Below are 18,671 nucleotides of genomic sequence, written 5' to 3'. Positions count from 1 at the left end.
TAAGTTGTGTTGGCAGTGCCAATTGTGGGTTACATCAGCATTTCCTCTCTCGTGTCTCCCCAATGGCCTAAAATATTCCTCCACCACCCACGGTGCGAACCGTCTGTCTTTTCTGCCATTTATAACCCGTTAATTCACATCAATTGTCAATAGGAAGAAAACGGAACTAAGTCGTAAATGCAGAGTCAAAGTAAATCTTACTAGGAAGAAACATAAAATTAAGGAATTTTTAGCACTGATCTTATGGGTTTTTCATACGGGATATAAATTTATAGTGTGGAATTGCAAAAAACAAAAAAATCAGAGAACTTAAAATCAAAGTTCCACTATATATCTCTTCATTGCAACTTGCTGTAGAAAAATAATCTGCAGTACACCAATGCTTCACAAAATTTCCAACTGGGACTATCAACTCAGGACTAAAATTAGCTACTGACAAATGCGGTATTACACTGTCGTCATATTTTTCAGCAACTTGTTATTATGCACTGCAGTTGCTTTCCACAATTGTATCATGTGTATATTTGGAAGAAAAGCAGCAGAAAAAAAGGAAACATACTTGGATGAAGCCACAGGTATTTCGTCGGGACAATAAAAGCATTCAGCAAAATTTGTTGAGAGAGCTGCAACTGGAGGACGTCAAGTTTTTATGTTACTTATTAGTGGATGAGATCATATTTCAGTATTTGCTCAGTAAAGTGGTTTCTTTATATTACAAAACAGAACACTCTCTTGAGAAATGCTATATTTGCAGACGACAAGCAAACTGTCACACTGCGATTTCTTGATACAGGAGAGAGATACTCTAATTTGCAACACAGTACTCAAATATCACACTGGACATTAACCAAAATAATTCCACAGAAATGTGTGACGCGCTTCATAAAGCAAGGGGGAATATGTGAAGATAGATAAATGTTTAGTACACTATATGGGCAATAAGAACTACTTTTATTTTTGAATACTATAATGGAATTAGCGTTCCAACAACTACAAAATTACGGTATATTGATAATTTTTACTTATGGACCGTCTGACAGCAACTGAATAAAACACTATTTTAGTGTCATACGCGTTTCGCCTTTATTTTCTGCAAGGCATCATCAGTGGCCTGGAATATGTACATATGTTAGCTATTTTATTTATATTTTTGTCATTGTGCCTATAGGTTATAAACAGTTCTGGTGGTTGGTATTTCCTATTAAGTAGTAAAATCTTGAACTGTACTTACAGGTTGCGTGGACAATTTCTTACATATTACGCTCCTGTTTCATTTTTGGTGTTGTTCTTCTTCTTATGAACGCCAATTTGCGGTTTTTTCCACATTCCACAACAGTATGCACTGAACGCTTGTTTTAATGCAATGTTTTGGTTTCTGTTGCCGACTGTGAAATGTTTTTGCCAAAGATCGAATGTTATTGCCAAACTTATGAGTGTAACTATTGGAGTATCTGTGGTCTGTTCGTGTATGCATTTGTGTGTGCGTTTGTGTATGTGCGCGCGCATAAACAATTTAGAATGGACAGCTAAGAAAGACTTTTTTATTTTAGATTGTGACCACATCCTCTATTTCGGCTTGCTGAAAAGCTGCCTGGATGTTTCCAGACGTAAAGGTGGAGGGCTGTTGCTGTGATTGTGGTTATGAAGTCACCTGCAGCATATTTCACTTCCCATCTACACAATATATATATATATATATATATATATATATATATATACACACACACACACACACAGGGTGGTCCATTGATCATGACCGGGCCAAATATTTCAAGAAATAAACGTCAAATGAAAAACTACAAAGAACGAAACTTGTCTAGCTTGAAGGGGGAAACCAGATGGCACTACGGGTGGCCCACTAGATGGCGCTGCCATAGGTCAAACGGATATCAACTGCGTTGTTTTAAATAGGAACCCCCATTTTTATTACACATTCATGTGGTACGTAAAGAAATATGAATGTTTTAGTTAGACCACTTTTTTCACTTTGTGATAGATGGCGCTGTAATAGTCACAGACATATGGCTCACTATTTTAGATGAAAAGTTGGTAACAGGTAGGTTTTTTAAATTAAAATACAGAATGTCAGTACGTTTGAACATTTTATTTCGGTTGTTCCAATGTTATACATGTACCTTTGTGAACACATCATTTCTGGAACGCATGCTGTTACAGCGTGATTACCTGTAAATACCACATTAAAGCAATAAAAGCAAAAATTATGTCTGTCAACCTCAATGCATTTGGCAATACGTGTAACGACATTCCTCTCAACAGCGAGTAGTTCGCCTTCCGTAATGTTCGCACATGCATTGACAATGCGCTGACGCATGTTGTCAGGCGTTGTTGGTGGATATCAATAGAAAATATCCTTCAACTTTCGCCACAGAAATAAATCCGGGGACGTCAGATCTGGTGAATGTGCGGGCCATGGTATAGTGCTTCGACGACCAATCCACCTGTCATGAAATATGCTATTCAATACCACTTCAACCGCATGCAAGCTTTGTGCCGGATATCCATCTTGTTGGAAGTACATCGCCATTCTGTCATGCAGTGAAACATCTTGTAGTATCATTGGTAGAACATTACATAGGAAATCAGCATACATTGCACCATTTAGATTGCCATCGATAAAATAAGGGCCAATTATCCTTCCTCCCATAATGCCGCACCATACATTAACCTGCCAAGGTTGCTGATGTTCCACTTGTCGCAGCCATCATGGATTTTCCTTTGTCCAATAGTGCATATTATGCCGGTTTACATTACCTCTTTTGGTGAATGACACTTCGTCGCTAAATAGAACGCATGCAAAAAATCTGTCATCATCTCGTAATTTCTCTTGTGCCCAGTGGCAGAACTGTACACGACATTCAAAGTCATCGCCATGCAATTCCTGGTACATAGAAATATGCTACAGGTGCAATCGATGTTGATGTAGCATTCTCAACACCGATGTGTTTGAGATTCCCAATTCTCACGCAATTTGTCTGCTACTGATGTGCGGATTAGCCGCGACAACAGCTAAAACACCTACTAGGGGCATCATCATTTGTTGCAGATCGTGGTTGACGTTTCACATGTGGCTGAACACTTCCTGTTTCCTTAAATAATGTAACTATCCAGCGAACGGTCCGGACGCTTGGATGATGTTGTCCAGGATACTGAGCAGCATACATAGCACACGCCCATTGGGCATTTTGATCACAATAGCCATACATCAACACGATATCGATCTTTTCCGCAATTGTTAAACGGTCCATTTTAACATGGATAATGTATCACGAAGCAAATACTGTCCGCACTGGCGGAATGTTACGTGATACCACGTACTTATACGTTTGTGACTATTACAGCGCCATCTATCACAAAGCGAAAAAATTGGTACAACTTAAAACATTCATATTTGTTTACGTACTACACGAATATATAATAAAAAGTGGGGGTTCCTATTTAAAAAACGCAGTTGATATTTGTTTGACCTATAGCAGTGCCCATAGCGGGCCAATCGTAGTGCCATCTGGTTTCCCCCTTCAAGCTAGACGAGTTTCGTTCTTTGTAGTTTTTTCATTTGATGCTTATTTCGTGAGATATTTGGCCCGGTCACTATCAATGGACCACCCTGTATATGAAGGAACACTCCAACTTTTAAATGATGTTTACAAACACACTACAGAGACCGCAGATTGCTGTAGCGATGCCAGCACTCCAAGCAGTTAAGTTTCACACTGCAGTGAACAGAAGACAAATGACTTTTATGATTACGCTTACGGTGGGGCTCTATATTTGCTCATATTTAATTGAAGACAAGTGAGATTTGACTAAGTTCCCTATTACACCATCAAATTTCTTTGACATGAATATTTGACATATCAACTTTGACAAAGAAATATGTTAGTATATTACCGATCTAACAACTCCTCTTTCAGATCCATCTTTGAAAGTAATATCTATGACAGTTTGGCGCTGTTTACTCATGAACTTAATTATCATTACGAAATTCCACTTTGTAACACAACACCTCAGTGTGCTACGAAAATTTTTCCTTGGTATTTTGCTTTTGTATGTACTTTTTTATGAACCAAAGTTTATAAATAAGTGTATAATATTTCCTCATTGTAAAGTAAAATAAATGTTAGTTGTAAGCTTCTGTAAGTAGAAACTCTGACTTTGCCAGGGCAATACGATATTGTCAGAGAGTATACTGAATTAGCAGTTGCATTGGTCACTGGGCATACCAGTAGTTCAGTGAAGTGCAGGGGAAAATGTAGGAGTGTGTTGAGAGGGACCCTCGAGTGGGATCGTGCAGTGGATTTTTGTTGAGAAATGTGCCTAACACAGTGGTGTTGAAGTACGTAATGGCTTAGCAAATAATTAGAAGTATGTGGCACTAAATGGGCACGGTTTAATTACTGCAGGAGGATCCAGAGCAACATGAAGAGTACTGTGGGCCCAATTTCATTTGTTATGGAGCTACAAGAAGAGCTTGTGTCACACATTGTCAATGAATAATGCCTTACATTGCACTGACGACGTCTCAACCTGAAGTAAGATCCAAGTAATTACTTCGACAGTCTTGTACACAGCTCACCAGCAACATAGTTCATTTTGTTTCCAGTAACACAGAGTTAAATGAAAGACAAAATACCTACATTGAATCCATCCTATCCACTACTGATGATCTGAAAGACTCCTGATGATTGATAAACTACTGCCGTGTTTTATGAAAGAAATATGGTAATTAAAATTTCAATATTTGCAAGATTACAATTCACAGAGGTACTCAAATCTAGTAAGCAATAATTTGAAAGACAGTACTTAACAGAGCAAGATTTAGTAAAAGACATTTTTTGCGTATTTTCATGGATAACTAAGTTTTCAATTTCATGCAACTGCAGTCAGAAATCGTTGTTACCATCTTGGGAAATAATAGTAATAACTGCCCAAAGTGATTAGCAGTAGTTGCTAATGAACAGCAATAAGTCAATAAAATCACACACAATCTTTACCATTCTTTTAAAATTAAAATTTTTTCTTCATGAATACACGCAACTGTAACTCACAGGAAAGTGATTATTGAAAGACGCTGTATGGTTACAATAATTTTTAAGCTAAATGATAGCATTCACTAATGAATAAACATCAACTTTTTGACTAAAATTAAAGACAGTAAGCATTACAGTGCGTGACATCACAAGACATTGCATTTACACAACTGTTTACTACTGATGAGATTTTTTGTTCCTTGATTATTATTATTATTATTACTAACTAATTTCTACGAGTTGCTACTTAACTGAAATATATTTGTTCATTTTGACATATCCATTTCAACTTATGCCAGAGCAATACTTACCAATTTTGTGCTGTTTCTGCCTTGAAACAAAACCAAGTATTCTTACATACATTTCTCAGCATTAACAGACATTTTGCTCTCTTAGTCAGCTTGCGACCATTAATTTCCATTGATTCATGAATAAATTTAGTAACATTTTCCATATGTAACTAACCACTGTAGTTCAATCCAACCCAATTTTATATTCATTTATTTTAACTGAGTTTTCCTTTCTTGTCGTCACTGCTGTAAGTACTGAGCACTGGCGATTCAGTTATAACTGCACCTACATTTCATAGATTAACAGAGAATGTTAGGTACACGGTTCATATATGCCCTAATTAACTGGAAGTGAAGAGTGTGGTTGTAACTTCCAAGATCCTTAGTACCTCATCCTATCATCAGTGTGTAAATCTTAAATAATGCCTTTGTTGAAATATCTGTAACATAGTACACATTGCTCTTGTCTTCTCTCATGAAATACATTTATAGATGCACTTTTATTCTTTCAAATGGTTGCATGCTATAAAGAAAAGTATACGACACACAAGGAGCAATTAACTATCTAATATTTGTGAATCTACACAGTGAGGACTGCTATAAATGTAAATGAATATCACATATATTAAACTAGCTTAGCATCCACTGCTTCACTAACATAGACTGTATGGCCAGCGGGTATTTTTTTTTTTTTTTGTTTGTTTGTTTCTGTTTAATTGAATTTTTATGTTGTTCACAAACTGCAGCACCTTCCAAGCTTTTCGTGCTAATAAAGGCCATATAAGCATGGTCTTTCCAGAATATATTTCTTCTCAAAAAGCAATTCTGGTAGCAGGAGTCGAAAGTTTTTGTTAATCATGCCTTTTTCGTTCTTGTGAAATACTTCCATAGCAACTTACACTCCCTAATAAAATATTTCTTTATATCTCACCGCGAAATAAAATATCACTTTTCATAAATTTTGCTTTAAAATTTTCCAATACAACTAAATATTTTCTTAAAAATGTTCGTTCCTATTCCACTCCCTCAGCGGTTAAGTTTCCAGAAACACATTTTTTTTCTTCTTTTAATTTCTAACTGAGAAAGCAATTCCAATTGTCATAGATGTAGCATTAAAAATTCTTTAGTAGTCGTTTAGTAATTATTTAGTTGTGAAAAAACTTTCACCCAGTATTTTATCCCCTTAGCGATTGAATTTCCAAAAATGCTGGAGCACAAGGTTTTTATTTTCTGACTGAGAAACCAAATACCAGTTTTCATAGTTCTAGCTTCAAAATTCCCTTAATAGCGATATGCCTTATTTCACCCACTTAGGAGCAGAATTTCTGACAATCCATTCTTAAACAATGCCTTCAGTATAAGATTTACACTCTCTTCAAACTTCAAGTTTCTATCTTAGCGGTTTGAGCTGGGCAGCGATGAGTTAGTGAATCAGTCTGACCATATTTCATCCCATTAGGGGTTCAATTTCGAAAAACAGTGAAACTTTTTTTTTTATTTCTAACTGAGAAACCAAATTTAAATTTTCAGAGATTTAACTTCAAAAATGCTTTCACAGTAAAATTGTTGTTGTTGTTGTTGTTGTTGTGGTCTTCAGTCCTGAGACTGGTTTGATGCAGCTCTCCATGCTGTCTATCCTGTGCAAGCTTCTTCATCTCCCACTACCTACTGCAATCTACATCCTTCTGAATCTGCTTAGTGTATTCATCTCTTGGTCTCCCTTTAAGATGTTTACCCTCCACGCTGCCCTCCAATACTAAATTGGTGATCCCTTGATGCCTCAGAATATGTCCTACAAACCGATCCCTTCTTCTAGTCAAGTTGTGCCACAAATTTCTCTCCATTTATATTCAATACCTCCTCATTAGTTATGTGATCTACCCATCTATCTTCAGCATTCTTCTGTAGCAACATATTTGGAAAGCTTCTATTCTCTTCTTGTCTAAACTATTTATTGTTCATAATAAAATTATGAAAAGGATAGTTGTTACCATATAGCAGAGATGCTGAGTCGCAGATAGGCACAAAAAAAAAGACTGTCACAAAAAATAAACTTTCGGCCAATGTGGCCTTTGTCAAAAACAGACCGCCCTACACACACACACACACACACACACACACACACACACACACACACACACACACACACACACAAATGCAACTCACACATACATGACCACAGTCTCTAGTAGCTGAAGCGAGACTATAAGCAGCAGCAGTACATGATGAGAGAGGCAAATGTGTGGGAGTAAGGAGAAGGTTGGGACTGTGCTACCATTCTATGTGGGCATGACAACCAACAAGCTGTGCCTGCCCGCATGAGTTGCCACTGACAAACTGCGTCCAAGAAACAACTGAACCACCCTGTTGCTGAGCAACCCACCCCACACAACATTCTTCATTTCATTTCACTCATTGCTTCACAGCTTGTGCCATATGGTTCCTTCCCTCCATCACCAGCTTTTCTGAATTGTGCAGATGGGACCTCTCCCTGCAATATATCCTATGTTCCCGTAACCCTCCTGGCCTCAACCTTCGTTAGTCATTGTCTCATCTAGCCCCTTCCCTGTTCCCATTCCAGCATTACATAGCCCTCTAGTCTACCCTTGCACCCAGTCTTTTTACGTCTCTTCTTTTCCACTTACGCCCCCCCCCCCTTCCTGCCCTCCATCTAACCTCCCAACTGCACCTAGCTGCCCCAACCTCTCTCCACCTCATCCCTGCATATTCCCCAGCAGCTCTTCAATGTCCCCAACCCCTACCTGGCTATCCCTCCCCATCCCCAGCCTCCTCCTTACCGTCTTTTTGTTGTACCTATCTGCAATTCAACATCTCCACTATATGGTGAGTAGCAACTATACTTTTCATAGTACTGTTTCATAGCATTACACCAATGCATAGTAAAAATCTGGAATGAAGAGAAATTACCAGAAAATTGGACTACTGCTATAATACATCCATTACATAAGAAAGGAGAAAAATCAAATCCAGACAACTATAGAGGAATTTCCCTTTTGGACTGCACGTATAAGATCATGTCAAGAATACTATACAACCGCTGTAAAGATCAACTAGAACTGGAACTGGGAGAATATCAAGGAGGATTTAGATCCTGGAGAAGCTGCCCAGAACAGATAATCACCTTGAAATTAGTTATGGATGTCTACAAAAGAAGGCAAAAACAACTAGTCATAACCTTTGTAGATTTCAAAAAGGCGTATGATTGCATCCATAGATCTTCAATGATGAAAATATTAAGGAATTTTGGACTTCATCCTAAATTAATAAAAATGATACAGTTAACCTTAACAAACACCAAATCCAAAGTAAAATTTAGAGGAGAAATATCTGAACCATTTACGATAAAAACAGGGTTGAGACAGGGAGATTGTTTATCACCATTGCTATTCAATTGTGCTCTTGAATATGTAATGAGAGAATGGTACAAGGAAAATCCTATGAATATTAAAATTGGAACTAAGAAAGATAAAATAAACCTAAATTGCTTGGGATTTGCTGATGACCTAGCATTACTAGCTAATAATATTCAGGAAGCCACGAAACAAATAACAAGCTTACAAAATATAGCACAAAAATTAGGACTCCAGATATCATTTGAAAAGACTGAAATAATGGTAACGGATCCACTTGTAATAGATCACATCACAGTGAACAATAGGGAAATTAAAATAGTGAAACAATTTAAATACCTGGGTGAAATTATAACACACAAATTGGACGAGAAACCTGCATGGCGAGCAAGAACTAATAAAATGATAAAAGCTCAAAAACTAACATGGTCTACGTACAATAAAAAATGTCTATCAATTAAAACAAAATTAAAACATTACAAGACGGTGGTTCAACCAGAGGTTACATACGGAAGTGAAACTCTTTTTAAAGTCACCCAGAAAAACAGAATTGACAAAATTTTAAAAGTAGAGAGAAGAATTGCTAGAACATGCATAAATAAGAAATATCAAAAAGCTGGGCAATGGCGGATAGTTCCAAATGAAGTGGTATACAGAGAACTGGAGCCCATCACCAATACTATACGAAAGAAAAGGATCTCTTTTTGTGGTCACATTCTGAGGACACCAGAAACCAGATTATCAAGGAAAATTATTGAGAAACTCTGGAATTTGAAACAACAAGGAGGATGGCTTAAGGAAATAAGAGAGGATATGGAAGAACTGGAAATAACTCTGGATGATTTGCAGAACAAAACGCCAAATTTAAAGAAGTTGAGGGACACAGAAATAAGATTTAAACCAAAAATTGACAAACGACATACAATGAAAAGGGTATTTACAGATGAGGAACGACGAAAAGCATCGGAACGAATGAAGAGATACTGGGCCACTCGGAAGGGGAAAATACCAAAGAAGAGGACCAGAAATGATTGACTGAAGTGGTCCAATGAGGCCGTAAAAGCAGAAGAAGAAGAAGAAGAAAAATATTTTCATAAGAAATCTCATCCCCTATTTCACCCCCTTAGGAATTTTCTTATTTGTAACTTAGAAGTCAAATACTAATGTTCATAGATGTAGTTTTAAAAATAGTTAAGTAGTTCTTTAATAATGATATATTTTCAAAAAAAGTTTTCACCCACTATTTCACACCCATCAGGTTAAATTTTCAAAAATGCTGGAACATATTTCTTTATTTCTGAGTAAGAAACCAAATATCAATTTTTGTAAGTCTAGCTTCAAAACTGGCTTAATAGCGACATTATGTTTTTTAAAATACTCTTCATCCCCTATTTCACCCCCTTCCCCATTCTGTCCCTTCTCAAATGTGTGCTTGGCTATGAACTGCTCGTAAACCTTAGGTCGTGGTCCACAAAAATCTTCTGATCCTGAGGTTTCACCCAGAACTGCACTGGACATCTTCACAGGCATTTCTCCTCCACTGAGTCTTGCCAACTGATCGGTCAGACTTATAAGAGTGTCATACATACCATAGAAAAATGGTTGTGGCTGGAGTTACACTTGATAAGCAGATATGATCCTTGTCAAAGATAAAACTTACATCAAAGATGTCCAGCTCAGATCTGGGCGAAATGTTAGGAACAGAGGAGTGTTGTGGACCACGACGTTATACCCAAAAGATTTGCCAGAAGCTATGTCATCCAGTCCTGACAGCCTTCTTTCTATGACCATTAACAGTACATTCCAGTACTTGCTTATATCCTTTAACCATTTATCAATACAGCACTACCTAAAAAACTTGACAATTACTATGGAAGGAGGGGGAAGTGGGTGATGATTTGCAAAACTTATCCTATTAGCTCCTGTCACCCAAGCACCCGCACAATATCAGGAAAGTGGGACAATCCAAAAGTACAATGAAGTGTGTACCTGCAATAAGCAGTAAACGGTCCAATCAAGATTTTTCCTCTATGAACCTATTTCGTCCGACTTTCTGTAGTAACCAACCAGTTACTAGACCAATCGCTCCAGCAGACTTAAGTTGTGTCACTACTGCAAGCATGGTGTATGCCAACAATCAAACAGCGCATTTCTGACTAGGTGAGGCTGCTGCCAGAGGCAACCTAGTCACCTATTGCCATCACTCGATCCACCATGCATACGTAGCAGTACACCAGTGACACCTGATTGTATAGTGTCTTTGTAAAGGCATGCACAGGTCTCTGGGTGGCCCTCAGTTGTTAAATTTGTTCAAGAAGAGTAAATTACTTTCATTGTATCCTTTTGGATGTCACTCCATGATCCAAAAAATTATCCCTCTTTTTACGGTCATATGTTTTTGGAGCGGCTTACGACATTTATCCCTCACTGCATTTACTACATTGACCTTGTTGTGACAGACCAAATGTTGAGACTTCTAGGAACAAAAATTTAACAGGACCTCCAATCATGAAAGAAGAAACTGAGAAAGCCATCAAAAACCAATAAAGCCACAGGACCTGATGAAATTCCAAAATAACTTATTAAACTCCTTGATGAAAAAGGTATAAAAATCTTACATAAACTGTGTAACAAAATTAACGACACTGGTCATTACCCTGCCAAATGGCTATTATCAACTTTCATTTCCTTACCAACGAAGAGGAATGCGAGAAGATGTGAAGATCACAGACTCATTAGTCTTATGAGCCATAAGTACAGCAGTCCGACAAGGATGCATACTGTCACCCCTGTTATTTAACTTATACTCTGAATGTATTTTTCAGGAGGCACTTGATGTTGAAAAAGGCATAAAGGTCAACAAAGTGTGTATCAACAACATTCGCTATGCTAATGACACGGTATGGATAGCTGATAATTTATATGACCTTCAACAACACGTCAACATAGTAAAAGATTACAGCAGTACTCTAGGTACGAATATTAACATCAAAAAGACTAATTTTATGATTGACACAAGAGAGTCCGACTCATTTAAAGATGCAAATCTACGATTTCAAGGGTCTGTGATAAAGAGTCAACAAGTTTAAATACCTCAGAACCTAGCTTTGTGAAGACTGGCAAACAGACTTGAAAATAAAATATCGCATAGAGAACATCCGAAATACATACATGAAATTTAAGAATATTCTTACAAACACAGACCTAGACCTAAACCTTAGAGTCTGATTTGTAAAATGCTACTTCTGGGCCGTGCTTCTATATGGCTCTGAAGGATGGACACTAAATATGACAACAACGAAGAAGTTAGAGGCCTTCCAAACGTGGATTTATCGCAGAATGCTTAAAATACCGTGGACTGCAAGAATAACCAACACCGAAGTACTGGAATGAATGAACAAGCAGCAAGAAATGGTGACAGTGTTTAAAAGAAGAAAAGCTGCACACTTAGGATGTACACTATGGAACACCAAATATATGCTTCTGCAGTTAATAATAGAAGAGAAGACTGAAGGAAAAAGAAGACAAGGACGAAGAAGAACGTCCTGGTTGGACAATATAAAGCAGTGGACAGGATTACGAAGTGTAGACTAGCTACTACATACTGCGGTTCACAGAAGAAAGATGCAACATGTGGTTGCCAACATCCATTAAGGGATAAGCAGCAGTAGAAGAAGAACAGTTACTACATCTAAAGCCCACAGAAGACCTAAGTAGGGCCACTACAGCAAGCATAGTGCATGCTGCCAATCAAACGGCATGCCCAACACTACCCAAGCCACCAGGGACCTCCCCGGACACCAACTGCCATCACCAGGTCCCCCGTGAGCATGCAATACACCAGCAACACCTGATGTAGATAGTATCTTTATATGGGCATGCAGGCTCTCTGGGCCCTCAGTTGTTAAAAGTGTTCAAGACATGTAAACTACTTCCATTGTGAAGCTGCCTAGCAGATTAAAACTGTGTGCCAGGCCGAGACTCGAACTCGGGACCTTTGGGACCTTTGCTTTTCACCAGCAAATGCTCTACCATCTGAGCTACCCAAGCACGACTCACGACCCGTCCTCACAGCTTCAATTCTGACAGTACCTCATCCCCTACCTTCCAAACTTTACAAAAGCTCTTCTGCGAACCTTGCACTTGCTCACGAAAGGCAAAGATCCCGAATTAGAGTCTTAGTCCGGCACACAGTCTTAATCTGTCGGGAAGTTTCATATCAGCGCACACTTCACTGTAGAGTGAAAATCTCATTCTTGAAACATCCCCCAGGCTGTGGCTATGCCATTTCTCCACAATGTCATTTCTTCCAGAAGTGACATTTCTGCACAGTTCACAGAAGAGCTTCTGTGAAGTTTAGAAGGTAGGAGACAATGTACTGGCAGAATTGAAGCTGTGAGGACTGGTCATGAGTCGTGCTTGGGTAGCTCGGTTGGTAGAGCACTTGCCTGCGAAAGGCAAAGTCCCAAAGTTCGAGTCTCAGTCTGGCACACAGTTTTAATCTGCCAGGAAGTTCATATCAGCGCACGCTTCGCTGCAGAGTGAAAATCTCATTCTGGATACTTCCATTGTATTCTTGTGGATGTCATTCTATGACCCAATAAACTGTATCTCTTTTATGACCATGTGCTTCTTTGTATTCGTAGTCGGAACACTTTCCTTTTTCAACTTAAAGTACCACATGATCCCTATATCAAGAGTTGATGGTAATTTTACCTGATGTCTATAGCCGTTTCAGGCAGAAAGAAGAACTTTAGTTTTTGATGTAATAGTAGTAGTAGTAGTAGCAATAATAATAATAGTACCAATAATCATTACTGATTTCTTTTTTCAGGTTTCTAATTTCTATTAAACTTCATATTTTCCAGATGAGCTGTCTTATTAATCTACTCAGACAAAATTTTTTTCACACACTCCTTAAACTAATACAGTTCATCAAATGGCCATTCAAATCTATAGGAAAAAAAAGTCGTAGTCATACCTGCTGTTTGGCATTTCTGTTAGGTTTCACAGAGAAGTGGACATCTTTCATGGCCTTTTCTATCATTGAGACCGGATATGGTCTCTTAGTTTCAGGATTTACACATTTATCTGAAATTAGATTAAACTGTTCTCAAAGCCAGGTCTAACATCAAGTTTTACAGTAACGAGTACAGTATAGAAGAAAGATTATATATAACACACATCACACACAAAAAAATGTCTTGTTGCTTAGACATAACTGGGAACTATGCAACTGTTCAGAGTATATCAACAGTGGAAAATTAAGGACTGAATACAAACAATGAAATATGTAAAGACAACCAATCAGCATACACACTGTATTACTCAGCAAGGTTAACTGCTACCTGGCCGTAGTAGAAACTTCCACGCAAGCAAAGAAACTGAGAAAAACTGGCCTATTAGATGAACAATGGATTCATACACATTACACTGTTGATAAATGCTGCACAGTGTTAGTGCATGAAAGTATTGTCAAACGACAATGGCAGGCAACTTTTCGCTGTCATAAACGCAGAGTTTCATTTTGTGCTCACTTCTCCATAATTATATTAGGAAAACTTTGGACTGTCATGTATAAATGAACAGAAAAATATAAAATACACAGAAACAAGGAAAGTCAAACTTTTGGCATTAATTAACAAGCAACAAGCTACTTCTCTTGATTCCAATCACAGAATTTTACATGAAAATGGTTCACTTCCTGCTGCTGTCACACCATATAAATCTAACTCCTACAGAAGTGGTCAGAAATACTGAAAGCACGAGATCCATAGTCGTAATACCTCAAGCACCTTTAAAAAAATAACAGCAAGTGCTACCACTACTAATAAATAAATGAGTACAAGCCTTTTGGTGTAATGCTACTTCATTGACTTGTTTGTCAATTTCGCTGCTTTTATAGTAAAGCAGCTTCTTCAGTTGATCTCAAATGGCTGGGTGGACCTCCTTCCAGACCTTTTCACCAGAGAAAAATGTGAAGAGTTCACTGAAATCCAAACCTTGGAGATCAGCCTTACTAGCCAAACACTAGATACCACGATCAGTTTTTTTCTTTTTTTTCCCCTGGTGTAACATTACCTTGTACTGTTGTGATATTAGTAAAACTAGAAAGGCTGCATATCATGCCAAAAAATGAGAGATAAATACTGGAGGTGTGATTCTTTGATGAGGAAACTGAAAATACTATAAAATTAGTCCGCACAAATTTGAACAAACATCCAGCATTATCATCCATAACTAACAGCAGACAACGAACAGAGACAGCTGTGGAAAATAGCGACCTCATCTGGGAAGGTAATGTTACTGACACTGACACTGAACCAATCCCCTCCTTGCTTCTCAAGCGTAAGCACGATGATGTTGCCACTCTGGCCAGGTAACCAGTTTGCCTTGCCTACAGGTGAGTACTTGTGTTTGTGAGAACTGAAAACTAACACATGCTGTTTAGGCATAATTAGTGCAAATTATGTGCCTATTTACATTCAAATCCCTGTTAGGAGCATGGCAAGTATCAATATTGTTAACCACAATCAAATCCAAATCCTAAGGCAGGGCTTCAATGAAACACAGCATTTGCATTAGGAGCATGTTTGTTACCAACACCACTGCATGGCCAGAACAGAATGACTTCCTGGATGGAGCTTGTAGCTATCTCCACAAACACAGAGTATTCCAAAACGCTGGTGTTTATAACAACATAGAATTTTCCAGAATATATGGTACATGCTTTATAAACATATGATATCTCAAGAACCTTTCCGAAATTATAAATACTAAATAACAAATAATTGCTAGTGGTCGGGTTTGAACTGGTGACCTGCAGCATGCCAGACAGCAACCCACACCACAGCTTGCTGTATTGCTAGAAAAACAGTGTCCCATTGTCACTGGAGCCAACTGCATCATCCAATATCTGGATATTGTCAGTGGTCCTCTTTATGGTGGCACTGACAGATCATTGCACTCTGGTCACATGATTTCATGCTCTTCACTATAACGAATGTCAAAGGTAGCTCCTCTCATTGGAGCTTCACAACCCTTGAATCTTCCATTATCGATCTCTCCTTCTGAACTGTAGTATGGCTTCATTCGGAGAACACGGATGTTGTTCCAGTGCCATTGTTTTTTGATGATGCGTCACCATTTTTTTTCCTGGACTGAGGTGCAAGACAGCTCTTTCCTCGTCCTTATGAAGGTGCCAACATCATCTACAATTGAAGCATTGTACAATGAGGATGCTGAGACAAAACTTCACACCAACACTGGTAGTTTTGGAATAGGTGCAGTTCAAGTACAAATTCAGGAAGGTGCTGAAACAGTGGTATCTTACACTTCCAAAGAACTCTAAAAGTCTTAGAAGAACTACTCTGCTAATGACAAAAAGTGTCTTACAGTCGTTTGAGCCACCTACAAGTTCTATCCATATTTATTCAACAAATCATTCAACATTGTGATGGACCATCATTTTCTCTGCTGGCTGACTAGCCTAAAGGACCTATCAGGTCAACTAATGAGATGGGCACTGGGGCTTCAGGATTATGTTGTCACAGGGGCATACAAAACCCGATCGGGTGGGGGGGGGGGGGGGCCAAAGATGCTGACTATCTTTTAGGGGATCCTTTGATAGAACACAGCAACATGGACATCATCTCAGTCGTCACTTCATTAAATGACATTGATGCTCAGCAATGGGAAGATTAAGCATTTCTGAATTTGTCTTCTCCCTGGATAAGTTCTTGCAAGAGATGTGCCTCAGTGCAGAAGTCTGTTATGAAACATTGGCAGTATGAGTACATGCTGAGAAAACTTCTGATGTCACAAATGTGCCAAGGAGCATGAAATCCTGAGACTCAAACTGCTCCTATTTTCTGTGGATTGAGACATACTCCATCACCACTCTCTACGTGCACCAAGATTTTTATTTCTTGGATGAGGTAGTGGCCCTTTTTCAGATTCTGGTGGAGCTCTCCAGCCTGAACACACTTAAACACAACTGTTAGGCAACTTATTCTTTGAAAGGCCTCAGAAAAATGACAATGTTATCCAGACAGAAAAACATTTCATAAATTTGCGGTGCTGAAGCAAGTTGTCCATAATATGTATGACAGTAGCCGGAGCATTACAGAGTCCAAACAGCACAACTTAAAATTCCAAGTCCGTCATGAGTTATGAAGGGAGTCTTTTCCCAGTCAGCCTCATCAACTTTGATTTGCTAACAGCTTGTCTGCATGTCCATGGTTGAGAAATACTTCCTCTCTTTCAAGCAGAGTAGGGTGTATTCAAGGCTTGGCAATGGACAGAATGCTTGCTTCGTGATTTTGTCCAGGTGTCAATGGTTAGCAGAGAAATGCCATGTGCCACCCTCCTCCTTCACAAGGACCACAGGGGAGTACCAAGGACACTGGAGTTTCACTGATTTTATCTTGTAGTATCTTCTCCTCTTTCCCCCAAATTATCTGTTCTTCAGCTGGCGACACTTTATATTAGCACTGGCTATTTGGTGGATGATCCCCAGAGTAGATACAGTGTTTTACGAGAGGCTACTTGGTCTGCCTATCCTCCACTTCTTATTCGAATGCATACATAGAATGGCTATCATTCACAGACATTGGTCGTTGACCGGGCCAAACCCTGTTGGCAGTTTGATAGAAGCTTATTCCTTTGTGTTGTCTGTACTGTTAGCAGAATATGATTCTTTGTCATTGGCACTAATCTGCACTTTTTGGATTTGTCTGGTTGTTGCCGCACACTTACTTTTATGGATGAGTTGTGTCTGCTTGTGACAATTAGTGATGCGAAGTTCTCCTTGGCCATCTCCAATGACTATGATTGGGTCATTGGCACATGCATTTCTTTTATTAGCCTCAGCAGCTTTTTGCAATCAACAATAGCTTCACAGTTTAGCTCAGTATTTCAACTGATAATTGGCACTCAATTCGTTGACGAAGGCGGGAAAACCGTGTCTTCAATGGCGGACAACTGTCCAGAGAAATATTTGCTCTGTGTGCTTGTTGCGATAGTTTCATGAATCTGGAACTCTTAATCTTATGCACTCTATGACCGCTTGTGATGCCAGCAAAAAGTCTACAATCTGTTCAAATGACAAATTTGAAAGACTCTTATTTGCAACTTTCAGCACAACCATTTTCATAATACTGAATGTATTGTTATTCACCTGGCTATCATAAGTATTTGACAACACAGGAAGAGAAGCCCCTGGAGTCTACTAGCGGCCTGACTGGTTGTCCGACGATGACGATGTCAATGAGATTTACTGTCATCTTGTTAACTGTTGTTCATCTGTGGAAGCCTCACCTCCATAAATGGTCACCTTGTTTTGTTTTCCTGAATTTGGCAGCTAGGCGAGCAGCTGGTACCACTGTACGATGATAGGGGAATAGCTAGGAACAGCTATTGTGTACTGGGGAGCAACCTTGTCCAGGGTATGGCAATGAGCACCTGTTATAATCGTCTGCAGTGAACTGGCATTAATTGGAGTGTTGTGGTGGTTGATGTCCTGCAGCGTAATAATCGTTGAAAGCTCACCTTCTTTCTCTGCAGTAGGGCACAACATGTCCAGGGCGACCATTGTGAAAACAGACCAGCCTGTTGTCCTCCAAATGTCTGTTATTCTGCAGGGCTTTTTAGTTGATGGAAGAGTTGAGTGTACCTGTGTTGATTCAATGCTGAGTTGTCAAGTGACGGTGGTGGCATAAGGATAATTTGGCCAAGTCCATTCTTCATGACATGTTTGACTGGTGGTGGAGATCAGTGCTGAAGATTGATATTCTTTTTCTTCAATACTGTTTATTACCTTCTAACATACGAAGTTGACATTAAAGGTTAGTGTCTCTTGCATACTCGGTCAATCAGTTCTGGCTGCCATAAAAAGCTGTGTCTTTTCTCTTATAACCAGGATTGTGAGAAAGGCAAGCTCACGGTGGTCATTTACAACTGCC

At 38.8% G+C, this 18,671-nt stretch overlaps 1 protein-coding gene across 1 annotated transcript in view; it reads right to left on the bottom strand.

The window, feature by feature from the left end:
• The window catches only part of LOC124602172 (ribosome maturation protein SBDS), a 53,178-nt gene that overhangs the window by 6,555 nt on the left and 27,952 nt on the right, over positions 1-18,671 (bottom strand). The window contains exon 3 of the mRNA XM_047136302.1: positions 13,691-13,800. Coding sequence (XP_046992258.1) covers positions 13,691-13,800 — 110 coding nt within the window. The remainder of the gene's footprint in view (positions 1-13,690; positions 13,801-18,671) is intronic.

Source organism: Schistocerca americana, chromosome 1, assembly GCF_021461395.2.
Source record: "Schistocerca americana isolate TAMUIC-IGC-003095 chromosome 1, iqSchAmer2.1, whole genome shotgun sequence".
Taxonomy (NCBI): domain Eukaryota; kingdom Metazoa; phylum Arthropoda; class Insecta; order Orthoptera; family Acrididae; genus Schistocerca; species Schistocerca americana.
This window is presented reverse-complemented; position numbering and strand designations above follow the sequence as displayed.